At 44.8% G+C, this 26,861-nt stretch overlaps 3 protein-coding genes, 1 non-coding gene and 1 pseudogene across 4 annotated transcripts; all 5 read left to right on the top strand.

The window, feature by feature from the left end:
* Positions 1-5,898: 5,898 nt before the first annotated feature.
* On the top strand, positions 5,899-9,428 carry LOC123166183 (SPX domain-containing protein 1). The gene is made up of 3 exons (XM_044583952.1): positions 5,899-6,373; positions 6,470-6,602; positions 8,777-9,428. The coding sequence occupies exons 1-3, from the start codon at positions 6,065-6,067 to the stop codon at positions 9,229-9,231; spliced, it is 897 nt and encodes a 298-aa protein (XP_044439887.1). The 5' UTR covers positions 5,899-6,064; the 3' UTR covers positions 9,232-9,428.
* A 2,373-nt stretch (positions 9,429-11,801) lies between these two features.
* On the top strand, positions 11,802-13,186 carry LOC123168805 (DNA-directed RNA polymerase III subunit RPC6-like). Its single transcript, XM_044586670.1, has one exon. The coding sequence runs from the start codon at positions 11,915-11,917 to the stop codon at positions 12,467-12,469; it is 555 nt and encodes a 184-aa protein (XP_044442605.1). The 5' UTR covers positions 11,802-11,914; the 3' UTR covers positions 12,470-13,186.
* Positions 13,187-14,961: 1,775 nt separating this feature from the next.
* Positions 14,962-16,256, top strand: LOC123165531 (DNA-directed RNA polymerase III subunit RPC6-like). Its single transcript, XM_044583198.1, has one exon. The coding sequence runs from the start codon at positions 15,074-15,076 to the stop codon at positions 15,875-15,877; it is 804 nt and encodes a 267-aa protein (XP_044439133.1). The 5' UTR covers positions 14,962-15,073; the 3' UTR covers positions 15,878-16,256.
* A 5,819-nt stretch (positions 16,257-22,075) lies between these two features.
* On the top strand, positions 22,076-23,144 carry LOC123170812 (protein MKS1-like; annotated as a pseudogene).
* An 871-nt stretch (positions 23,145-24,015) lies between these two features.
* On the top strand, positions 24,016-24,087 carry TRNAP-AGG (transfer RNA proline (anticodon AGG)). Its single transcript has one exon. It is a non-coding gene; the product is annotated as a tRNA-Pro (tRNA).
* The last annotated feature ends 2,774 nt before the right edge of the window (positions 24,088-26,861 follow it).

Raw genomic sequence — 26,861 nt, 5'->3', positions numbered from 1 at the left:
TATGGAACTGCAGGAACGACATGATTTTTAACAGACAACACATCTTAAACTTTTCGCAGGTTATTTTCAGAACTACAGGATGGATCTGTACGTGATCCTTACTCCTACGTACTCCAGGGAGCCTTTGGTTACATGGTGCAACCAGTGGGAGATGGTAGCACGGGCTATATTCAACCGGTTTGGATGGCAGACTGATAATAGGATAGGAGTCTAGGGATCTTGTCCTATTATACATACCGACTGTGGTATTGAGTTATGTATTTTTTTTCTCTTTTTTGCTCCGCTTGCGAGCTGTAATGAATCTACGACCTTGTGCTTTTTTCGAGACTTTTAATAAGATGGATGCATGCATCGCTTAGATGCAGAGGCCAGGGGCAAGCCTCCTTTTCAAAAAAAAAAGCATATGGCAAAGTCTAACTAGTACTCCGTATGTCTTAGTGGTCCCTTAGCTAGGGTTTCCTCTGCCTCTCACTGGCGTCGCCGCTGGTCTACCTCTTCTCTTTGGTTCGGACCATGGAGGCGCGGTTGATCCCGACCCTTGCAGGCGGGAGGGCTCCGTTTTTAAGTGTTTCTTCCAGTTTTGTTAGGGTTTGTGTCATACTTGGGAAGACGATGCGGATGCGGCTTTTTAAAATGGAATAAGGTTCTTCCCGCCTTGCCCCCGTTCTAGCATGATCAGAGGGCGTGTGAAGGTGCGTTTCCGGCGGATCTCGTGTGATTTGGTCTGCGTTTGTCTTTGGTGGATCCAATTGGATCTGATATTCGTTCGTCTGCATCCATGTGTCTGCAGGTTGGATTCTTCGGATCTACTCTTTTCTTCATTGGCGGTGGTTGCTATTCTGGTGCACTAGTCTTATGGGGCCTTAGCACGACGACTTCCTGACTGTCTACTACAATAAGGTTTGCCCAGCTCCGATGAGGAGGGGCGATGAAAACAGCGCGCTTTCAGCTCGCTCCAGTGCTTATAGTCGTCGACCTAGATATAATTTTTTACTTCTAGTGTTCATTATACTATCTTGACACATGATGAATAATAGATAAAAAAATCCATGAAAAAAATAAAAAGCATGCCTTAGATTTGTCTAGATACGGATGTATCAACCAAGGTTTTCCATTAAGATGTGGTCCATTGTAAAAGTGCAGCCCAATATTTCTATAATCGTACTTTTTAAGTGATGCGCTGATATAAACTCAACCATGTTACTCCGTATATCGGGCGGCCGGCACGAAGGAGAGCAGAAGACGAATATGCGGCTCCTAGCGTCCAGAAGAGTTGAACGTCACGAGGGATATGCTCACCCGATGCCATTTGGCGACCCAAATGTTCCACGCTCTCGCAAAGGAAAACACTATCTCCGCCGCCGTCGATCCGGTGCTTCTTATCCTCCGCGCCATGTTCGTGATCATCCATAGGCCAACAAATTATATCATGTTTATATCAAAGTTGAAGCACGACTGTGTAGAGAGATCGCTACATCTATACGTTGCAAACACGCACCGACGCGTGTAGACGAACAAAACCAGCCCAACATGTACAGCAGTATTTTAGCCCGTTGGATGCGCATCCGCGCGAGAATATGCAAAGGTTCGGGTCGTTCCTCCCGAGGGCTCGTACGGGCCACGAGCTCGGTTCAAATCTAGCCCAGGCTGGCGGACGGTGGTCGCTCCCTCGGCCTCGGCGGTTCAGATCAGGCAGGCAGGCAGGGCAGCCTCTTCTCCGCGTCGCCTTGTCCCGGATCAGAAATCGAGGAGCAGCGCCGTCGACTCGCGCTTGGAAGCGATCCTTTGTGCAGCCGGCCATTGCTTGCTCGATCTGCATGGGCAGCCAAACGGGTCGATGATCGTTAGGCTACGTCCTGTTTCGCTGGAAGCTTTTCTTTAAGCGAAAAATATGCAGGATAGGAGTACTTGGATAATGGCGGATAGGATGGTACAAATATCCACTATGCTAACCTTTTTTCATTGTTACAATTTCTAGGTCCATAAATTTCGCCGTCCCTAAAAGTAGGGGCAAGAGATATTAGTCGAAACCTATGAAATTGGCCGTATTCTTTGTTGTGGATGGTACAATGGTTAATCCTGTTGTGTGGTTAGAAGCTCGATTTCTCACTAGACACCATACTTAGATAGCAGAGATTCATGAGTGACATGATAATAAGGTGTACGCCACAATAATGTACTAAAACATGCCATGTTTTAACGAAGGAATATGGTATTTTGAGGTACTCCGCCAAGATACAACTTAGTGTTGTGGAAAATACAACTTAGTGCCGTGAAAAATGTGATTTCAGACATATACAGAACAACGGTTATTAAAATGACTATTCAGACCGAAAAGCAAAGGAAAAAAATGTAATCCATAAAGGCACCCACTAACGAGAACTCATCTAAAGACAATATACTAAAAGTGGGAAAATCCGTCACACACGTAGACTAAAAGTTGACCAATGATAGGACGTACTTTACAACCAAGACTAAAAAAACATATCCATGATCGTCTCATGTGGACCGCACAATAGTCCAACCATAAGACACACTTTTCTGACCCAGTAGTAGCACGGACTATGACCCGCCCCTAATTAACTCCAGTATCCTAGTCTTTGAGTCGTTCAAGTTCAACTCTGGTCTCTCATTACTTAAAATAGTGAAACAACCACTCCCACTTTCTAAAAACAAGCAAGCGGCCGCCCAGTGACACCTGGACTTGCGCACCCACGAGAACCGTGAGAAGTACACCATCACTCACGTAAAGAGGAACCGACGCATCACTTTTTTGACGAGCAAGAAAATCACGTCAAAGAAGCAGCAAAAGAACAGTGTACGATTTTTTTCTGGGTTTTGCCGCGGGGAAAAGACAACTTCGAGGTGGAGTTTCCTGTGGGTTTTTTTATTTTCAGAGAGAGGGGAGGAGCGGGGGCTTTATGGCGGGACAGCGACGCGCAGAGGATCTGGGGCAATATCCGGTTGGATATTCGGGTTCCAGGCAAGGAATTATGCTCCGAATCTTCCATCGCTGCAAGGTCATGGCGTGTGCGTGTCTTTTGGGAATAGTTCCGGAGTTCCGCTGCCGATCTTCTGTGCCGCGCTAGCTGTGTTGCTCCATGGGGCTGCTCTCACCGTTTCTTTTCTTTCTGGATTGGATAAGCCGTTCCTTCGAGTACGTTGCTGTTTGTTTCATTCTCTCGCAGCTTTTTCGAGTCTTCGCGTCGCCGATAGGAACCGAAAATCCAAAGTGGTGGGTGTATATGTTACAACGGATGGATGGTGAAATAAAATAAAGTTTTAGGCGTCCGATTATACACTTTAAATGCTATTTGTTATTTGTGTTAAAAAAATGTTATGTGTTATCATGGATGCTTTTCAAAAAATACTATACTAATATGGTAAACCGTACTACTACGAAAACAAGTCATTTTGCTCAAATGTGACAATCCTTTTTTCTTGTGTGTGGACAAATTTTGTAGAAACACAGTCCAGACGTGTAGACACTCAGAAGACGCACACACACTTACAGGCTGCCACCATTTACTCATGGCACTGTCATCACTAACTCATGAGCCTTCTAACAGCAGCTACATACATGGGGGCTATTGTGTCCAAGTAACATGCTATCAGAGAAAAAAGTGCCCAAAGTTGCCCATCATATTATTGCACGGAATATTCCGGTGGATATCTCTGCCATGGCTACCTAATCACTTTGAAAAACATTGATGTTCATCTCAGACAGGATCATCTGGGCTTATCGCTTCAGTGCTTCATCCTTCTATTGACTTTTGTTCTTATCCAGTTTATTTACAAAATCAGCCCGCATTTTGTATAAATCATAACAATCTTAACTAGCAGGCTAGTAATAAGATAACAAAATTGATCTTTTTTTCTGAGGAAACAAAATTGTTCAAAAACACAATACAACGTCGGACGCACAAACAGGCACATACACACTACCGTACGAGCACCTTTGGAGGACCCAGTCGGTAGATATTCAGATTGATGAGGTCACTACAAGCACCTCGTAGTTAATGGGCACGCCATACATGACAACTGAAAGAATTGCACTAAAAAGTCAGAAACAAATCCAGAAAAATGCGAGCAACCGTGCCAGATGATCGGGTGGACAAACTCCGTTACACGAAACCTAACCAATTGAGCTATGCTCAATTCGCAATAATACTTCTTTTATTCTCAATCAGAAAAGCCAATAGTGTCGCACTTGAGAAGTGTATAATTTATTTCATCCTAGAAATTTTCTTAGCAATGTGAAGAACATTATTAATGTTTATTATTAGTGTATAACTATTAATCAAAAGTGGTCTTGCGATCATGTAGCATATAATATTTGTGTAGCAAATCATGCTTAAGGTTTAGTCACCAAGATAAGATATATGTGACCCAAACCGGTTGGCTGAGAAAGTTATTTTCGTAATAAATCAGTTGATTGGCAACATGGATGGACATATCCACGATCTAGTATCAAATTGTCATGAACAAAAATTTCGATCTTTATTTATATCAGAGGGCCTTCTCTCATAGTTTCCCTAGGAAATTAACTGAAGATGTAAGTAATTAGGTAAATACCATTTTACATTAGAACTCAAATCGCAAAAAAAAACTGTGCTTACACTATCATGATTTTTCCTCATCATGTATCCAGCCACTGCGGAGATTAAAGTGGTGAATTTTGTGGGCAAGGGGGATGTGGACATTGACATGGCCTTGTTCCCTTAACATTCCAAAAGTTACACACACATGCATATATATATATATATATATATATATATATATATATATATATATATATATATATATATATATATATATATGCATTGCATCCACGTGTCCTTTCCTAACAATATACGATGGCATGAACACGGTGGTGACTGATGAGAGGTGGATAATGACATGGCCCTCTCCCTAACATGCGAAAAGTTATATATGCATGCACAAACACAGAATAGTAACATTTTTATTGTGGTATGTATTGGCTTGCTGTAATTTGGATCATCCATTTTTGCGCCACATCATCTTCCATCTCAACATCTGCCCAAGCGAAGTTGTCACATCACCATCCACCCTTGCAAATTTTGCGCCCTATAGGCGACAAAAAGCACGATGAGAAAGTCGTGATAGTTTAAGAACCACTGATGCAGAGGAAGCCTGTTGAGGGAGTCAAGCGAAATCATGATAGTACAATTTTCTCAGAAATAACAATCATCTACTCCCTCCGTTCCTAATAAGTCTTTTTAGACATTCCAACAAGTGACTACATACGGAGCAAAATGAGTGAATCCATACTCTAAAATATGTCTACATATATCCGTATGTTGTAGTCCATTTAAAATGTCTAAAAAGACTTATATTTAGGAACGCAGGGAGTAGTTAGGTTATGCACCAATCTGTAATGTGATGCTATTCTTTAATCACTTAAAATACATCGGTTTCTTTGATTTTTGGGTAAGCCCTTGCAATGTTTTGTAATGCATTTACGTAACCTTACAAGCAAAGCGGTAGGGGTTTTGTTTCGTGAAAGACAATACCCCGTTCGAATAGAATATCTATCAATTCATCGAGATCCATATTCAACACCACATTAGAATAACAAACACCAACCACAAACACAAAAAGAACCAGTGGGAATTCACCATTCTTCTCTCCACACCATTGTTTTGGTAAATTTGCATCTTTATTTTCTTGGCCAATAAATTCCGTAGCTGTCCTACTGACATTTTATTTTAGAAGAAGAAGAAAAACAATTCACCTGCAAATTTCGTCAAACCCAGACGTGGTCTCGCTGTGATGAGTGCTGGTGCTGGGTCTCACTTGCGATCCGGAAAAAGAAACCCAGAAACGCAAGCGAAGAACAACCACTGGCGCACACCGCAGAAAATTAATATCCTCCCGCTCGCGAATATTCCACTCTCGCCTCGCCCGTCTCCGCATATCCTCTCTCCCCCCTTCCCTTTCCCCTCTATTTCACCACCCCCATCCGCCGCAGGACCGCCGAACGCCCGCATCGCCATTGGAGATCGTGCGAGGAGACGAGGACCCTTTCCGCGGGCCTTGAGCGATGAAGTTCGGCAAGAGCCTGAGCAGCCAGATCGTGGAGACGCTGCCGGAGTGGCGCGACAAGTTCCTGTCCTACAAGGACCTCAAGAAGCGGCTTAAGCTCATCGGCCTCGGCGCCGACGGGGAGGAGCGGCAGGCCAAGCGGGCCCGCGTCTCGGAGCCGGCCGGGGACGGCGACGAGACAGCGGCGGCGGCGGCCGCGGCGATGACGCCTGAGGAGGCGGACTTCATGCGGCTCCTGGAGGCCGAGCTCGACAAGTTCAATTCTTTCTTCGTCGAGAAGGAGGAGGAGTACATCATCCGCCAGAAGGTTGCTAGCCGCCCGCCCGTCCAATTCGTCATTTTATTTTTCGTTGTAATTCGCGGAGTCCATTGATCTGATTGAGATTGCGGGTGAGTGGTGCAGGAGTTGCAGGACAGGGTGGCCAGGGCGGCCGGGATGGAGTCCAGGGAGGAGTTGCTGCGTGTGCACAAGGAGATCGTCGACTTCCATGGCGAGATGGTGCTGCTTGAGAATTACAGCGCCCTCAACTACACCGGTGAGTCGCCGCATCACCGCTGCATGGAGTTGTCTCTAGTTATTTATTTATGCTGTCTCCTAATCAGTAGTACTTTGTTGTTGCTTATCTCGTTTTGGAATTGTTTGTGCGTGTAGTGGATGGGAAGGGAGTAGGAAGATGGTTCAAATTGGGTAATTAGGTAATTGAGCCTACATCTTAAAGTGGGGGAACTAAGAGTGAGCTTTTGTGAACATGAGTCAAGAAAAAAGGGGAGTTGCCGTTCCTCCGAGCAGATATGGCTTCCTTGTCAGTGAGTGGAGCACTTGTGTCACTGTCAATGCGAATAGATCCGCTGCGCCGTTGAAATTGCACGTGCACTGCCCGGGACGTTGACAAATATATAGATGGTCAGGGAGAAATTGCGTCAGCACGATATATCAACAGTTCGATTTCTTGCGAGAAATGAGCAATTTATCGTACAAGCGTAGATATCTTTTATCAGTTTGGAGCACACTATGTTTCTTTCTCCTGTGATTTGAAACGACCCTAATAGGTTCTACGTCTTTAGGTCTAGGCATAATTTTGTCTGGCTTTGTGTACAAATCAGTTAAATATTTGATTAGAGATCTAGATGTATAAATATAAAAACAAATGGTAGAAGATAAGTTGTTCATTTCAGTAGCCTGATATCGCATCTCACGATGTAATATGGCTTGTAAATTCACATGATGCATTGAACTTATTGTCACTCAAAATGGTGTTATGCTATTCTCACTAAAAATATGTTTTGTTTTTCACATACTCGCACAATGTCATGATGACGTGCTATTACGCACTAGATCAGTTTCCTTTCCAGACTGTACTGCAATCAGCATATATAGTGCTTGTGCAAACTAGGTCTTCATTTGCTCGCTTTACAGTTGAGTAATCTTGTTTCCTCTTTGTCAATATTGTTGCTTCGAGTGTGAAAAAATGCTGCTCTTGTTATCAGTCGGGTTGCTAATAAATCATACTCTCTAAAACGATTTAAGTGTCAGTTTTAATGGTTGTTGTTTTCTCTTGGGATCAGATTTGCTAACCTGGATGAGGATATGTTAGTATATAGTAGTACTAAAGCTTAATTGTGAACATATGATCTTGTTAAGTTGAGGGGTTTTATCGGTTTGCCTGTTTCTTTCTTTTGGCTTGGCAAATTGTTGCGGGTAAAGTCTTTTTCCTCTGTACTCTTTGTTACCAATAAACTCATCCTTTCGCACCATGACAAGGTCAACACGTTAATGAACATGGAATCAATTAGCAAGGGTCATATGCCCCTACAATTCACAGCAGTGAACTCTCTTTACTATTCAGAAGATCAATGGAAATTTCATGGATGATTACATGGTCTTTTGCATGCTTTGGAAAAGTCTGGATGCAAACTCATATCAAAGTGCATAAATTTGGCCGCAAGTGCCCCTCGCCCAAACATCTTTAGTATGAAAGTCTACTGACTAGAGTTACACCTCAGAGGAATATGTAATAGTGGGTAATTTGGCAATTTGCATGTTATTGCTGTTCAAATTCTTCGACAATTCAAAGAAGTGCTATATGATTGCTCATAACTCACCTGCCATGCGTGATCTATTTTCTAGTGTTGGTCTGGTAGGTTCCTTTATAAAATCATATTCTTGTGAGCTATAATCAACTTGAGGTTAATGAGTAGCTTGTTTTGTTGCATTATATCTGCTGCATAGTGGCTTTAGTGGACATGATGTGACCCACTCAATACCATATTGGCTCCTGCAATGTGCCCTGAACTGGCTACAGATGCTATCATGTTAGCTTTGTTGAAACAGTAATTTTCGTGCTATGTTCCTTTGAGGGATCAGGTTTTCTAGTGAGGGGGCATGATAAGTTACCGATAAATTTGTATGTTTGTTTCCCGTCTCTGTCGTTTTCTGCAGATTTGACATAACTTAATTTTAGAATTTGACTAAAGATAAAAGTTCATTGAGTCTAAACTGCTGCTTATTAGACTTTATAAAGCAGAACTCAGCAATCCCTCTCTTCTCTTATGGAGAACTTCCTGAAGGGGGGGGGGGGGGGGTGTGCCATTTGGAGGGAGATGGGTGTGATCTGTGTGCCATTTGGACCTTTACTACTCAGTGACTAGCTATTTGAAGTCCTCTGATATCTCATCGTCTATGATGCTTACGTTTCTGTTGTAATTACAGGGCTGGTGAAGATTCTCAAGAAGTATGACAAGAGAACTGGGGCTCTGATCCGTCTGCCTTTCATCCAAAACGTGTTGCTTCAGCCTTTCTTCACCACTGACCTCCTGTACAAGCTTGTGAAGGAGTGTGAGGCTATGCTTGACCAGCTCCTGCCATCAAACAAACCATCTGTATCAATTGAAGAGGGCAAAGAAGATGGCAACACTGCGGACCAGCCTCTGAACCCCAGTTCTTCCTTGGCTAACAGCAGATGTATTCCAGAGCTTGATGAGATTGAGTTCATGGAGAGCATGTACATGAAGAGCACGGTCGCGGCGCTTAGGGCTCTGAAAGAGATCCGAAGCAAAAGCTCGACAGTCAGTGCTTTCTCGTTGCCACCTCTTCAGGGAAACAATGCACCCGAAGAGCAGGAAAGGTGGACGAAGATATCTGTGATCGAGCAGGCTGCCAAATGAGAAGACGGACACTGTGACACACGACACCTCTTACTCAGTCAACCTTAATCTTGATGTTCGCTGGAGATGCAACCAGGACCTCACCTGTTTCATTTCAGTAATTTGTAAAATTTGACGATTCCTAACAGCTGTAAAATGGTGGAAATGTTCAGTGTACATTGTTAAATCATATAATGCCATCGAAACCATCAGAGTGAGCCCATAAGGTTTTATTCACTACTGTGAATTAAATCATGTACTTTTGCTGTTCTCTGGTCTATTTATACTAGCCAGCCTCTGTTACAGAACTGGTTGATTGGATCGCACAGAGTTAACTTTGATCAATTCGATTCAGATTCTGCATTCAGACATATCTGCACTATATGTACCACTGAAATTGTCTCTTTCACTATGCAGTAGGAGGCGAAGTATACAGCTTTGCTATAGAATTTATTACTGTATTATAGTTGAGTAATGTTGCCGAGATTTTCCTGTTAATATTAGAAACATGTGGTTACATGATTATCAGATTGCCACTTTATCTAGGGGTAAAAAATTGGTGAGCCACTTTGATTCGTAGGGTTCTTGCAAACTCAGGAATCAAGGAATACAATGTCATGTCCGTTTGGGTTCCAAAAGTTTGAATTTGCATCAAATTTGTTTGAAATAGAAGAATATGTCCAAGATGAATGCAAAATTCCCATGAAATGTTTTCAAGTCTATTACAGAGGGAGTAGAAGTGTGTTATTTCAATATTAGCTGCACCGATAAACTGATGGAAAAAAGCACAATTTTGATAGGAAGGATAATAAAATACACATGCGCGCGCGCACACACACAACTCTAAGCATTCTAAACCTTCAGATTTCCTTTGAAACTGTTGAATCAAATAAGCACTTGTACTTTTTTAACGTAACTAGGAGTAAGTCTAGTTTCTCTTTACCCGCAAAAGAAAAAAAAGAGTAGTTTCTCTTTAGGGTTAACTTGGTCTATTTCAGAAGTGTATTATTTCAATACTAGTCGCACCCATAAACTGGAGGATGAAGACACAATTTTGTTAGTAAGGATAATAAAATAAAAATTGATACTATTTGTTACTTCAGCTCTACAAAAAAATTCATCAGAAGAAAAAAAACATTTTTCCGCAAATGTTTATAGATTCCTAGTGTACTGCTTTGGTTCACGCTAAATTATTTTGGAAACTTTTGATAGTTGAAAAAAAACGCTCTTTTGGATATATTTTTTAAAAACGTCTCACTGCTTGGACCGCCTTGTATTTCAACTCATCTATGCTGTGAACTGGTAATTGAGAAGTTGCAAAGCATATCCAATTAAAACAAATGAACAATGACAAATTTATTTCTCTAGACATTTACAAACATTTTTTCTGAAATTTTTATATGCCTTTTTCCTCCAATAATAGCGACGGCAAGAAAACTACAAAATTATGTAAGTTTGCATACTTCCTAAGAAATGTTGTTATATATTAGATCAAACAAAAATCGAGCAAGCATATGTAGATCATAAGATTTCATGCCAATTTTGAAAATGTTGTTAGTTAAGTTTTTAGAAGACATTCACATCTTGAGAGCAAAGACAACTCTTTCCATTAAAGAAATATCATATAAAAAACAAATATGCAAACACAAAGAAAAAGCGATAGGGCTAGTTACTTTGTGAGGGTGAGATTTTCGCTTTCTATGAATAGACACCATGCTCCGTGGGCAGGTGGGCCATTTTCTAGACTTTGTGAGGGCCCAAAGAGCATTGTGTTCCAGAGGCGAAGCTCCTCCCTTTGTTGACCCATTCCTTGTGTTTGTCTCTCTTTGCTTCAAGGCTATCTTTGAGAGTGAAAAAGAGAAACTTATGAGTTGTTAAGAGGCTGAGGAGATTTTAGTTGCAAACAAAATCTGAACAACGTCATTAAATATTCAATAAGTTGCAGTTACAACACAAACTTTTGTTCATTATAATTTTCATATTTATTAATATTGATGATGTTTTGATTAGAACACACACAATATGACATCCAAATTTTGCAAAGTAACCCCTTCTTCAAAATTGGCAAGTGAACGCATCAATACGTTAGTTCCAAATGCATCCACAAACTTAGAAGAAATGAATACATTTTTGGTGATTAAAAGTTAAGAGCACTACTCTTTTATGGTCCTATTATGTTTTAGCTCACTAGAATTTTGGCAACCCACGTATGAAACCATTTTTTTGCGGGTGAAACCATTTTTCTTTCATAAGCTTGCAAATAAAAAAGGACTTTGATAAGTGTCACACGTGTGGCAAGAACACATGGCAGCTCCTAACATTTTTTAGGTAAGTTTAGTGACGCGAGGATGGCAGCTTCCTTTTCGTATGGCAAGTTTTAGTTTTTTTAGGTTTATTTTTCTTTTCGGATGACAATTTTAGTTGTAAAAAAAATATCAGGACCGGATTGCTTCATGTCACATGTGTGGCACTTATTATTTGAGATAAAAAATTATTCACACATTTACGCATAAGAAATTTGGAAAATGCTCTTTCGGAAGCTCAAAAACTTTACTCAGTTGCGCGGCCCGCAAGTTTTCTTGACTAGTCTTTTCACGCGGCCTCTTCTATCCTAAAACATGACGGCGAGACCCAGCCAAACCCCCGCGATTTCATCTCCTCCAAACCCAACTGCCGCCGGCGCCCGCTCCTTGTCGCCCCCGCCATGCCGCCGCGCAAGCGCCCGCTGGAACCTTCCCCGGGCACGCCAGCCCAACCGGACGTCAAGCCCGTCATATCTCCGGCTTCCAAATCCACCGACGACCCCGCCTCCGCACCGGAGGTTCAGCCCCCTGCCGCCATCCTGAACAACCTCAAGGGGCCGGAGCGGGAGGTCTACGAGCGCATCTTCGCGGCGGGCAACAAGGGCATGTCGAGCCAGGACCTCCGCTACGCGTTGAAGCTGACTGCCCCAACCCTCAACAAGCTCACCCGCGCCCTCGTCCAGCGGGGTATCCTCAAGGAGGTCACGGAAGTCCGGCCCCGCGGGAAGAAGGTCTTCACGGACTTCAGCATGGAGCCCTCTCCCGAGATCACCGGCGGAACCTGGTACCACAACGGCCAGCTCGACACCGACACCGTGGCGGCCGTGCGCCGCAGGTGCCTCGACCAGATTGACAGGCTCGGCGCCGCCACCCCGGACATGGTCCACAATGTCGTCGAGAGGGAAGACCCCAGCGCAGGGTACGCGATCGACCATGTGTCCACAATGGCGCAATAAGCCGCGGCGAGGTGTCGAACGAGCCGGGTGCGTGTATGGGCGCGCGCCGGGCACGTTGGACGCGTCGGGTCCGTGGCGTAGGTGTGCGTGTGTGAGTGCGTGAGCCAGCGCGTGTGCGCGCGGGGCCATGCTGTGTGTTATTTGGCGCAGCGGGCGCGGGTGTAGACCACGTCGGGCGCTGGACCTGGTCGCGCGGATCGCGTGCGTGCGCGGCGGGAGCGCGGGGACGTGGGGGAGTGCGTGAAGGGGGGCGCGTCGGGGGCGCGGTGGGGTGCGCCGATGGACGCAGATATAAACTCCCTCGCACCCGTGTGTTGTAGGCAGTGGAGGTGACGAGTACGAGCTCGGGAACAGGCGTTGTTGCGCCGGGGAAAACCTCACCGTGTCTTCTGTCTGCTCCATCTTCCTCCTTCCTCCTCGTTTTCATTGGTGCGAGCCACGGCCGGAGAGAGAGAGAGACCAGTGCAAGGGAGGAGAGGGCTAGGGCTAGGGCTAGCCGGTTCCAACATTTTGCAGCAGAATTCTTGCTTTGTAGTATGAATTCAGAAATTGTATCTGAATGTTACATTTTTCTGTTGATGAAACTTGTAAGCTTGCTTATGTACTGTAGTCCGAATTCAGAGGCTGTAACCATTTAAAAACCACAGCGTGAGCTCCCTTGCAATGTTTGGTGTATCTCAATCATTGACAACACAGAAAGTCAAAATTCTCTCCTAACATTATCTTTGGTGAGCTCTTTTGCAGTCACCCAATGTGAATTACCTTGTACTGTATCATTGAAAGCTATGTTCAGCTGATCTACTACCAGCTGTTGTACTAGATGTGGAACGGGTACATCTTATAAAGACAATATTCAAGGCATGAAGTTCTTATTCCACACCAACAGCATTGGAGATGAATCAAAATCCCAGAATAGTTCAGACTGAGATGAACCAAAATCAGTGACAGTTCAGGGCACACATTGTACATAAACCAGTGACAACTTACAATTTTTTCATAAGAAAAATAACTAGTTATGTCTCTCTACAAAAGAGAGTTTCATTTCTCTAAAGGTAAACAAAAGGAAGTTTCCAAACATAACACCACAACTCTCAACAGATAAGATGACACACAAGCTCTCAATAGCTAGGAAGATAGCGTTGAAGGTCGGTGAAGATGACACTAAAGTTTTGAACTTCATCTTGTACTACATCAAAATGGAAGCACCGGGTTGCCTCATATCAAAATAAAAGAATCTGCAGGTAGACATGAAAAGATCAATTATAGTGGACAAACGACTTATGAAGTAATATAGCCATTTTTGTGTATGACAACTCCTTTACGATTCTTGTTCCTTGTTGGGGCAGCTACGACTGTCATAGAAGCCAACCTGGTTAGACGCCCCGCATGTGCGAGGCTTTTTCGGCCCTCCAACATTCTTCTTCCTAAATATAAGTCTTTTTAGAGTAGGTTAATGATCCATCTACTAGCTTACCTGTACATGACTACGAAGAGGCTGAGGCATGTCGGACGACATAATTGCAGGGAGCAGCGGTGACAAGTGCTCCGAAGCAGTGGAGTAGCAAACAGTGTTTCTGCTGCTACAGGACACCAAGCAACAAGCTGCTACGCCCCAGGCCACATCCCTGGTAGCCTGGGGCCTAGCTACGCCGCTGCTCCGAAGAGTGAGTCGCGGCTGCCGGAGGATGAGCCGCATCCCATGGAGGGCAACCCGCAGACGACAAAGGCCCCACCGCTATCTGTGGAAGAGAATTCATGGGTACAGACACAACCAGTAGAGGGAGAGTCGTCGGCGGGCCACTCCCTAGGTATGGAAGGCCCATTCTGACGGGAGTAGGGCTGGTCGCGGCCGGCTGAGGCCAGGGGCTATGCGCCGGTGGAAGGTGCACGGCGGCGGCGCTCAAGGCGTGAAGACGATATGATCCAGGAATTAGCGAGGGCCAAGCCCTTTTTCACCTGATGATTAATAGAGAGGGGGTTATGTGCTAATTACGTTTAAGTGGATACTTAGCAGTCCCACCTTAATCTAGAACGTCCGCCATCGATCCAACAGTGTAGAATAGAAATTTTCAGATTTTCACTAAAAATGCATTTTCACCTCATACTTCGCCATCTTATATTTAGAAATAGAAACTTCTGGAGGGCGTTTTGGCTTCCAGGTGCATTTGCTCCGCATGAACAGTTTGAAAAAAAGTAAGCAAAATTTACCTTTTCTGTTTTTTGGTAGATGTTCGTGTTAGTGTCATAAGCATGCTTGATAATTTTCATGCGAAACGGAGCAGCTTTGTTTCATGGTGAACAAACAAATTCGCTTGTAATATTTGGTATTCAGTTTGTTTGTTTTTTGCAGGGCAAAATGCTTAACAATTTTACCTAAATTTTTTGGAGAATGGTCTTTTCGGAAGCTCAAAGTATGTTCTCAGTTGCCCGGCCCACAAATTCTCTCGACTAGTCTTTCCACTCGGCCTCTATCTTAAGCTAGAAGGCCCAGATGAAGTGAAGGAACCGTGGGATCACCACGGCGACCCATCCAAACCCCCACGATTTCATCTCCTCCAAACCCAACCGCCGCCGCCGCCGCCGCCCGCTCCTCGTCGCCCCGCCATGCCGCCGCGGAAGCGCCCGCTGGAACCGTCCTCGGGCATGCCAGCCCAACCGGATGTCAAGCCCCTCATTTCTCCGGCCTCCAAATCCACCTCCGCCCCCGCCCCTGCCCCCGCCCCCGCCCCCGCCTCCGCCCCGGAGATCCTGCCTGCCTCCATCCTCAACAACCTCCCGGGGCCGGAGCGGGAGGTCTACAAGCGCATCTACGAGGCGGGCAACAAGGGAATGTGGAGCCAGGACATCCGCTACGCGATGAAGCTGGCCGCCCCGACCCTCACCAAGCTCACCCGCGCCCTCGTCCAGCGGGGCATCCTCAAGGAGGTCACCGATGTCCGCCACCGCGGGAAGAAGGTCTTCATGGACGCCCGCATCGAGCCCTCCCCCGAGATCACCGGCGGAACCTGGTATCACAACGGCCAGCTCGATACCGACGCCGTGGCGGCCGTGCGCCGCAGGTGCCTCGACCAGATTGACAGGCTCGGCGCTGCCACCCCTGACATGGTCCACAAGGGCGTCGAGAGGGAAGACCCCAGGGCAGGGTACGCTATCGACCAGATCAGGGACATCCTGCAGACCATGGCGCTCGACAGGGTGCTGGAGGAGTGCAGGAGCACCGGGGAGGGGGAGTTCAGCGCTGTCAGAGCTGGGAGGGTGTGCTATCGGCGGGGTGGCGCGCCGCAGGGTGGCATGATAGAAGGGATTCCATGTGGGGTTTGTCCCAGGATCGACGAGTGCTCACCGGATGGGGTCATCTCGCCAACTACTTGTGTCTACTACAAGAAATGGCTGCAGATGGACTTCTAGGCAGCGAGCCCTGTGAATTGTGCTGGGATGGAATGGTGAATTGTGCTGGGATGGATTGGTGAATTGTCGTCAGTATGCACTTGTGGGATTGCGCGCTTCCGATCATATGGTGTTGTGTTTGTAGTCTAGGATGTGGTAGCCATGCCCGGTGCTTACCGCATTTGAGTATTTTTATACTAATATCAGTTGCAGAGCTATTGCGTATTGTTTGCACTTTGCAGTTACTCCCTCCGTCCCATAATATAAGAGCGTTTTTGACACTACACTAGTGTGAAAAACGCTCTTATATTATGGGACGGCTTTAGAAGTCTGTTCAATGACAACATACCAAATGTCTAATGGTACATATCTTAAATGGATTGAAAATTTGTCTTGCCAAGTGTTCAGTGCAGCTTCACAAACAGCTGCAGTACTGCAGCTGAAACCCCCTATAACAGTAATAATCATTATACGCCATGTCCCATGGTCCAATCCTATATTATCTGCACTGCTCAATTTAGTCGGGACTGTAAACTTCGACCAAAATTTGGTCAGCTCACAACTTTCATATATGTTATATATTGTGTTAGTCTGCTTATGGCCAAGGTGTTTGTCCTAGTTGCCCACATATGATGTACAGGTACTGTGATCCTCTTTCAGAACTCTATTGTTGCGCATTTAGTGAAGCCTTTTCTGGCCCAGATTTACGACACCACACATTAGTTCTGGATGGACTTTGTGGGGGCAGTACTGTTGCTGGCACTGGTAACTGGTTTAGCTTCTGTCGCTTACGCTTGTGTAATTGTTGGACTGTAAAGCAATTCGAGTGTTTTATGGATGATATGTAGCGAGTATATCTATTGATGTAGATCCTTACCAATGTAATTAATGTATACTTTGTGCAATAATAATACATAGATTCCATATCTTTCTGTGTTGGATTGTTAATTGGTGGTCGGTTCTGTAGTATTCACATAATTTGTTTGTCGATTATAATGAAAGGGTTCAGAAGTCTGGACTCGGGCCTGTCCCATTTCGCTGCATGCCAATTGGTGGTTTACAGAACACTGGTATGAATCCTCTTACTAGCATACAATGACAGTCCATGATTGTTGATCGTTTAGTGTGTATCTCTCATCTACACTAAGAATGGTTTATCTGGTGTTTCTTCCACGTGGTTAGCTACTTATGATGTATGTGATTCTAATATAAGTTCGCTGCCCACTTCTGTTAATTTGGATGACTTAATTTTCGTGCCTGCTTCACAGATTATTAGTTGGCTTGACTAGCTGAAACTGTGAATGACAATTTGGAGTCAATTATATAAGATCCAAGTTCAAGCTACCTTAATTATCAACCTCTCATTTGATTGCTATCATGGACCTTGTGACTTTCTTTGTAAACCTGTGGACGGGCTTTTTACTATGAGATGCTTGGTTCTTGTGATCCTATGAGCTGTTTAAGCAAATAGGAAGAATCTTAGGAGACAACTCTTAGTTCTTCATGGAAGGGGATGTTCCTCTTTTTTTCCTCTAGGTGGATATTGGATGTTTTAATTCAGTGCCAACTTCCACCCCAACCAAAATATGAAAAACTATGCTGCCACAAAATGGATTTTTTGTTGGCTAAGACTTGACAAGTGACAACCAGTACCGGTTCTTCTTTTGTTACTCCATTATCTGTTAATGTGTAGAACATTTATGCCAGTCGTGAATTGGAGCAACTATTTCTCGTAAAACACGAACTGAACTAGCAAGAGTTAGGGTTTGATATTTCAGACAGCACAGATTCAGAGTGAAACTTCAGCTGGAAAGGCTTAATGTCCAATAGTACACTTAGCCTTCACCTAGGGTATCTTGACAGAACATCCTTGCCTGTACCACAATTCGCAACTGTGCCATGGATGACATGGATTATGTACTTTTGCTTATCTTCATCTATCATCATACTTTGAAAAGCGTGGAAAATGACTCTTGGAAAAAGAGAAGAGAAGCCTTATTTAAATAAAAAGGTGGTGGCAGCGAAGTTATACTGTAATATTGGTTGACCTCAAACTACATTAAGTGTCATCATGCTAAAGACATTTAGGACTTGATATTAAACAGAGTTGTGTAACACTTGGTCTTGTAGAGGTTTCTTATATTTCTATCCCTCTATTATTGTGTCAACATAATTTTATAAAGTTCCATCTATCATTTGTCAACTCAATGGAGGCTGGGGCTGTGCCAGCGATAATGTATCAGAAGTTAAAAACTCTTTTATAACTTACCCTGGTAGAATATTTTTTTCCAATTTATTTTGTTGTGTATAATATAGAAGCCAAAAAACAAAACCAGTGTTCTTCAGGCAGCAGAACGTTTTGGATATGTCAGGATAAGCTCAACAAATTATATAGAAGTCTGCACATGGTAGCATTAAGCATTTCTTAGGAAAGGCAAGGTCTGGTCGTTTGCCTGTTCTTTTCAGCTTACCGCCATCGAGATTTCGCCCTAAACCGTATTTGCAGTTCGAATATTTGTTTCTCAGGAATGAAACTAAAATGGACTTGGAAGTGAAATAAGCCCCCTTCGGGGCCCAGGTCAAGTCTTGGGACCCCTTGATCTTCAATTCTGCATCTCCAAGGATATGGGGGTTGACCAGTATCGACTTTATGATTTCTGATATCATTTGATTTGCATGTGCATTAGAAGTATATTACTCCCTCCGTCCCAAAATTCTTGTCTTAGATTTGTCTAAATACGGATGTATCAAGTCACGTTTTAGTATTAGATACATCCGTATCTAGACCAATCTAACACAAGAATTTTGGGATGGAGGGAGTATCTTTCTGTACAATCATTTGCTTTTACTCGTGTAACCCAGAGATATCTGTGCATACAAAAATTGCAACGCCAAGGCTAATAAGCTTCGTTGTCAGCTATCTATTTTCTCCCATTGCAAGGTGTAGTTTGTATTCCATGATTTTCTTGACGGACAGTTGACAGCTCCAAGCTATCCATTCACTGGTAGTCTAAGGGAACCTTATTTCCAGTTGAGTTTCTATGCTTGCTACACCTGTAGTAGTTGACTGGAAGTCTGAAACTTTGATATGCAACCTCAGAATTTAGTCGTGACTAAACACCCTTCTCTAGTTACGTAAATGGTCGCTTTTAGGTGAACCGTGCAGTGATGATGAACTATGCTCTATACATGTTGTTGCTTGGATGCTCTATGTTTCACACAGAGAGTCGCCATTCTGCAACCAGAGAAACTTGCCATATGTTCAGGTTTTTTCCATACTGTGTACGAAGAGAATTGCCAGGCTATAGGTATTAGGTCATGACAAATGTTGAGCAGAGAAAAGTTGCCATGCCCATATGTTCAGGAATTGTCATGCTAGAAATAAGAGGATTGCCATGGTACAGAAGAGGAAACTGCCACACATGTCCAGAAAATTACCATGTCACAACATAGAGAACTGCCATGCTATAAGATAGAGATTGTCATGTTACGACTAAAGAATTGTCGTGGTGCGCGGCCTAAATGTCAGGTAGCAGGTTGAAAGCCTTTTGTAAGCATTTCCCCCCGCAAAAAAAAAAGCATTTTGTAAGCACACCTGCAAGAAGCTGCGGGAAGAAAAAACACCCGCAGGAAGAAAAGAAAAGGCTTCGTGTAAAAACTGCAGGCGTCACGTAGTAGTATTTTTTTTCCAAAAGAAAATATGCAGCAGTTGGCAAAAGTCACCGGGGTGGATTGACCCCGAATGCCTCGTCCGACCCCGGGTACGTTCTCGAACAAGTTCTATTGTGGATGCTACCCCCCGTCGCATTCTGATTCTGTGTGCGAAACCTCGCGGATCCCTTTGGAGCTTTACCCAAACCGGAAAGGCCACCTCAGCCTCCGGGCGAAGACGATTCATTTCACTGCCACCTCTTTTTCAAAATAGAAAGCGCCTACTGGTATCTTCCTGGAACCCTTCAAAAGCGATTATATTAGTTAATGATTAATCAATTTCAACGTGCTAACCCCATCGCGACCCGGCTTCCTCCCTCCCTCCCCGCCCATCTATCCCTGGTGCGCACAACGCTTTCTTGCACGGCTTCGATTGTGTGCTCGCGCGCTTAGCCGAATCGGGTCACGCCCCACGCCCCCTGCTGCCCCCGCCATGTCAAACCGGGGGAAAGAGACGTACGGCGTATCATATGTGCGCCTAGCTCAGAAACAATTGCTACTACTACAAGTTTGCAACAGCCCTGCCGCTGATAGAATCATTTACAATATCGGATGATGGTGGGGGAAGAGAAATGCGCGCCATGGCGGCGGCCGTGAGAGAGACGTGCTACGTCGCGCTTTCTACCTGCCGATGGTCTCCCTGGCGACGAAGCCGCCCGCCCGTAGGGTACGCGCGTACAGATTGAAGCACCCCCCGAAGGTGCCCAAAAGCGCCTTGGCTTTTTTTGGGTGGTAAATCGATCAGAACCACACTCATCATCTGTGACGTTGACGCACGGTATATATTACACGTCTTAACACGTCCGTAGGTGCGTGGTTCTTTCGAAGGTCAAGCCATCCGTGGTGTATACGTCAAATGTGTCATTTCATATCGTTTTAAAAGAGGATACCTACCGTGTCAAGCGTTTTACTTGTTGATATCTTGGCTACGATTGGGCCATAAATCCACCTAACCTAATCAAACACCCCTATCTTGTCCAAGCTTCGACACCATCGATCTAGGGACAATTAAATAGTAGTGCTAGCTAGGAAGCGGAATGCCGTCGCAGGCAATGCAAGCGAAAAAACGTGTTCAAATCTCGCCATGCATGCATGCGCTAGCTCGTACTCCGAAATTCTTCCCTCGTCTCTTCCGCCGTCAAGTCAAGCCGTCATCCCTCGCCGCGCGCGCATGCAGTCTCCGATCGTGTGCTTGACCGACAGAAAACCCCGCCGTACGAAACATCGTACCCCCCGCGCGCCCTTCGCTACGTGCACGTCACAATGGCATCCCGGCCCCGCCAGCACAATAAACCCCAGCGCGCGCGCGCGCCCACGAGTTCACGCGCGCCACGTCGCCGTGCGCGAGCCATCGCCGGCTGGCCGGCCGGCAGTCCTGCTGCAAAAACAACTATGCGCACGCATGTTTCAACTTGCAATCCGCCACTGGGATAACCACAGCTAGCTGCTCGATCGGCACTGGATCCCTTAGTCGTCGCCATGTGCGAGCTGACTTTGTGGCGGTCCAGGGAGCCAATGGCGCGAGGTGAAGTGCCCCGCGTCTACGTCCAATCCATCATCAACGGGGCACCTCTCCTCTGCTTGCTCAGCCGACGTGGACGGCAAGCATATGAAAATGGCGAGGGGCCGTCGAGTTGGGTTTTTAAATCAGTTTTTCGGGCGGTTTGGTGGCCCGGAGCACTCTACCTTGCCTTGCCCGGTCGTCCTTCCGTTGGTCGGCTCAATCATGTTCACAACATTTGAAAGGATCATGTCATCACCTTGCTGCAAGGCATCCATATCTTCTCGCTTCCCAATATTTGTCCAACATAGTAGATACAAACATGCAAAGAGCATAATCTCAAATGCACTTTTGATCAGGATTTCGTCAAAAAGGCTACTTTGTTGTGCACATTCTAGATTTCCTACCAAACTGCTGAGAGAACAAAAACATACAAGATTTCACCCTTAAGGAAAAAACACATATGTAGCAACTTGGTGACGCTTAAGCACCTCCTTAAGCGTTGCCTTTTCCAACAGATGGTGTGAGTAGATTTTGTCTTGAAGCTGAGATGGGAGAAAAATATCCTCTAGTCCTTCATCCATCCATGTGAATCAAAGGGAGACCACACCGTGGAGTAAAATTTGAAGAACAACATGACACATGTGGTAAGCAATCCAAACTATTCAAAAGAGTAAAATTTGAAGAAGAATGAAAAATTGACCTGAACAATAGGCAACGTGTGGTGGCTACCAAACATCATATTTGTCAGTAAATAAAACCGGGGTATCTCGCACTTCAAATGGGATTGTTCGAGCAGTAAAAAAAAAAGAGATGATGCATGTGTCGACGATAGAGCACAACTAGGGCTGCGGAGAGAGGCGACCACACAGGATGGAACACGAGGCACGTGCCACGCCGCACCACTCTTGTCTCATTCGATTTTGGCCTTTAAAACGCCCGGAGGCGAGGACGCTGTCCATGGCTATATAAGCCATTCTGCCCCCACGGATGATAGAAGATCTGTACGTTTAACCTCTTGCTGTCCCCCTCAAATCATCCGCGTCTGCCTGCCTGCCTGCCGCAAAGTCGCACCTATCCATTACCCCCCGCCGGTACGTAGCTGTCCGTCCGTCGTCGTCGCCGGCCCGTGCGCGCTCGTCTGTTCCACCCCCATGGCCACCACCACGAGCTACGACAACGCCGACGTCCGGCACAGGGCCCTCGGCGTGCACGGCGCGTCGCGAAAGATCAGCAAGCCGACGCCGTCGTCGCAGGCGCAGCAGCAGAACCGGAAGCCGGTCATCATCTAGACATCTACATGGTGTCCCCCAAGGTGATCCACGTGGAGGCCCACGAGTTCATGTCGCTCGTGCAGCGGCTCACCGGCCCGGAGGTCGCCGGGGAGGACGGGCGGGAGAGGGCGTCGACGTCGTCGTCCTCCCCCAGGATCGCGGGGGACAGGGCTGGGAGGGCGGCGCAGCCGGTGCGCGTCAAGGCCCGCGCCCTGAACCGGCCCGGCCCCGCGGTGTCCGTCTCGGTGACGGCCACGAGGCAGCAGCAGCAGCAGAACGTGCCGCCATCGTGGGCGGGGCCGTCGCCGTCGCCGACGACGGGGTTCCTGTTCCACGACCTCAGCCCGCTCCGCGGCGGGGCGCTCAAGGGCGAGGCGCCCATGGTCTCCCCGTGGCTGCACCAGACCAGCGACCATTTCTTGAGCCCCGGCGGCGCGTCGGCGCTCGGCTCGCCGTCCGGCTTCCTCGACATCTTCGGGCCGCTCTCGTCTCAGCAGCAATGATCGGGTCAACCCTCAACCGATGGCGACATGGTCAGAAGTCTTACCAACTCAATATTGCGCATTAGGGTTTCTGCATGATGAACACGCATGCTCGCTCGCTCGCCTCACACACGAGATGATCAAATTGGCCCGGTGTTGTCTAGGCTGGTTTGGCAAGCTGTAAATTATTAGTCTAGGTTCCTGCAGTATTGATTTTATGTGTTTGATTTTGATTTTTTTTACCTTGTTTGCAGTTCTTGCTGTACATTAATTGTAATAACCGGTGCACCCATGAGATATGAAATTGATTTGTTTGTTGATTCGCTTTAGCTGGTGCTGCAAGCTGTGATTGACAAGAGCAGCTGGTTAACTAATGCATTAGGCGTTTGAATTGACAGAAAGATATATGCAGAAATGCAAGATATCCTGGTGCTTGACTGATCACTAGCTAGCTGGACTGCACATATGTGGTTCCATCTTCCCCGTCGTGTACATGCGAGCCACTTCTGCTCGAAGAAATTAAAGCGTGCCGTATTTAATCCACCGGAGATACGGTGATCTATAGCTTGATCGCTGTGTATGTCTATTTTTCTTATAGTTGGCATGCAGTGATTTACGCGCGGCATTAGTCTTTCTGTTGAGGCCTGAACCCTGAGGGGGATTATATATACATTAAGATGAGCTACGTATTGCATAAATGCACTTTTTTTCCTTTAAAGAGCGTGAAAATCAAACTTGGTGATGCTCTTCACGATCTTAGCTCTTTTTTTAGAAGAAAAGGGCTCGAACGCCCCGGTTCCATTGCATGCAACGAAACCACCGAACATGTTTTGTTTTGGAGCTACAAGGCGCGCGGGAAAAAAACAGCAGAAACGCTGCCTCAGCAAAATGAAAACAGCACACAGTCTACGCTCCCTTAAGGAGCAAAAGAGACAAAGAGCGGAAAGACCACGATCTTAGCTCTTCTGCTAATTAATCACTCAAGGGATCACAAAAACCTGTAGGTCAAGCCCATGCAGGGTTGCACAAAGATCAAAGGCATTGCACACATATACGAACTGCTTTTGCTGACAACACCGGTAATTAATCGATGTGTCTTTTCCAAAGAAGAAGTAATGTACTAACATTGTACGTAGTTGACACCGTGCTTCTCTCTTCTAATAAGGTTACACAGTAAAAATAGACACCATAGGGCATTTGGTCTAGTGGTATGATTCTCGCTTAGGGTGCGAGAGGTCCCGAGTTCAATTCTCGGAATGCCCCTGAGTTTTTTGTCCTTCCTCCCCAAACAAAATCTTCTGTTTACTCCCTTCAACTTCCCCTCCAGCTCACTGAAAGCAGTAGTAGGCTCCGATTTTTTTTCTGCGAGGGCAGTTCTTGGCTCGTTGCAACGATTTAGTTACTGGCTCCCGTTTGGACTTTGCGATAGAATTGAACAGCTTGTGCAGATCAGTCCAAGCTGCCAGTACTGTCTATACTCTATACCCAACGCGGCTCCACTCACAATGGACTGCTCACCAGTTTACAGGGAAGTGCTCCAATGCCTGCCCAACTGCTATACTACAAAAGAAATTGCAGATGCCTCCGACGTGAACCGCGGGTAGCAACAGCAGCTCTTCACAGAAGGCCGAAACCAACCGTCCGTCCCCTGATCTGAACTTATACTTTGCAGCATGAACTCCCACGCCTGCTGGCTGTGCGCCCACGATCAAAACCGAGGTGGTGCGCAGAGGCAGCAGCGACTTGTCATCCTTGACAACGTGTTGACACCTGCAGCTAGCTGCAGGACGATTCGTATCTGACGAAGGCAGTTCTATTTCTATATCTGATTGCAGTGTGTAATTGCGCTTCCTCTTCGGAGGCAAACCTTTTCTTTTTTGACCCTTTCAAATTAGGGAGCGACTTGAGCTTCATCTCAGTCGATTGAGATGGGCAGACGTCAGCTACGTAAGTTGGTTTTTGGGGACGTCAGCGATGCAATTTTTTTTTTGAGTTGGGTCAGCAATGCAAGTACGGGAAGGGATATGTCTCGCCTTTTTTTTTTTGAGAAATGGATATGTCTCGCCTGCTACGAGCTAAACGTGGCGCTCGCCTAAGGCGGCCCCTAAAAGCGCCGCCCAGCGCTGAATATCCAGGGCACATACTCCCCCCATCCCATAATGTAACACGATTTTTGACACCACTAGTGTAAAAAATGTCAGACGATTTTTTACACCACTAGTGTCAAAGAACGTCTTACATTATGGGATGGAGGGAGTACTTTTTAATTTTACTTATATTTAAAAAATGGAAAAATAATTTCTAAAGTTATCAAAAACAATCATCACATGTTTAAAAGAATATTTATCCAATGTATAAAATGGGTGCGTAATCTAAAAAAACATTGATAGCCTTAAAGGAAATGTGTGTGACGTTTTAAGAATGTCCACGCCTTTCGAAAAATATTCATGATATTAAAAAATTATATAAGGACGAAAATCTTTTTTTAAGTAAAAAAAGTTTCGAAACATTAAAAAATGTAACATTTAAAATAAATGTTCATGCATTTAAAAAGTAAATGATATTTTCTAAAAATATTGGTGCAATGCCCTAAAATATTTTTTTGTTTAAAAAAATATACGTACCAATCAAAACATGTACGTTACATGTTTAAAAAATCACACATTTCAAAATAGGATCTTGGTATTTTTCATAAAATGTTTATACAATGAAAGGAAATGTTCGTGTATTTTTTAATAAAAATGTTGTGTATCATTCAAAAGAATGTTTCAATGTGTATTTGAAAAAGTTTAACAACCCACTGGAAAAAATATTCAAACCATGTATTTTGAAACAATCACGTATTCAAAAAATGTTCAACTTGTATCAAGAAAATTGTTTCAGATTTATAATAAAAATGTACTGCATGTGTTGAGAAAACTAGACATTTGTTATAAAAGATAAATTAAAAAATCCAACAAAAAACGAAGAAAAAAACACACACAGAAAAAAGGAAAAATGAAAAAAAAGGGAGAAACCCGGAGAGAGAAACACAGGAAAATGTTCATGCATTTCATAAATATGTTCGTGAGATTTTCAAAAAATCTTTATAAAACGTAAAAACAATGTTTGCATGATTTTATAAAAATTATTTGCACCATTTCAAAAATATATGCACATAAAAAATCTATGCACATTCAAAAATATGTTCATTGCATTGATGAAAATTATTCAATGTGTGTTAAAAATGTCACCCTGTATTAAAAAATGTCGAATATGCATTCAACAAATAATCAATGTGTATTTTGGAAAAATGTTCAACCTGTATATGAAAATGTTCAACGTGTATCTGAAACGATCCGCTTATATTTGAGAAATGAAGAAAAGCCAGAAAACAAAAATAAAATAAAATAGTGAAAATTGATATAGAAAAGACTTAGAAAAATAATAATGGAAAACCACAACGAAGCTTCCAAAACCGATTCAAATAGGTCCATAAAATCTTTTGAAAACCGCTCGGAGGAGCTACATAAACACACGTTATGCCCGTCTCGTAGCGCATGTGCTAGAGGCGAGACGAGCTATCGTCTTGCAATAGGCGAGACATAGAAGAATGGATATGCCCCACTTAATGCGAGCTACAATTCGCGCTTGTGTATAGCATGGGATATATGGGCCGACCCAACAGTCGTGCCGCATGTGACAATACCTCACATATATGGTAGAGGAGGTTAAAAGGGCTCTCCTTTTCTAGATGTTCCCAACTAAATCACTCAGACCAGATGGCTTCCCAGCTCATTTTTACCAGCGACACGGGGACATTTGCGGCGATGAAGTAACTAGGGTAGTCTTGTGCATTGTGAGAGGGGAGGAGAATCTCAAGAATATAAATGAAAATAATCCTAGTTCTAATCCCCAAGGTAATGAATCCCACACTTCTGGCACAATTTAGACCCCTAAGCCTTTCCAACGTTCTCTACAAACTTGCATCAAAGTTAGTGGCAAAACCGTTTGAAGCAAATCATTCCTGATATTATTTCAGAGAAACAGCCAACTTT

This window comes from Triticum aestivum, chromosome 7D (genome assembly GCF_018294505.1).
Source record: "Triticum aestivum cultivar Chinese Spring chromosome 7D, IWGSC CS RefSeq v2.1, whole genome shotgun sequence".
NCBI classification, from domain to species: Eukaryota; Viridiplantae; Streptophyta; class Magnoliopsida; order Poales; family Poaceae; genus Triticum; species Triticum aestivum.
The sequence above is the reverse complement of the archived record's forward strand: the minus strand, read 5'-3'. Positions and strand labels throughout refer to the sequence as shown.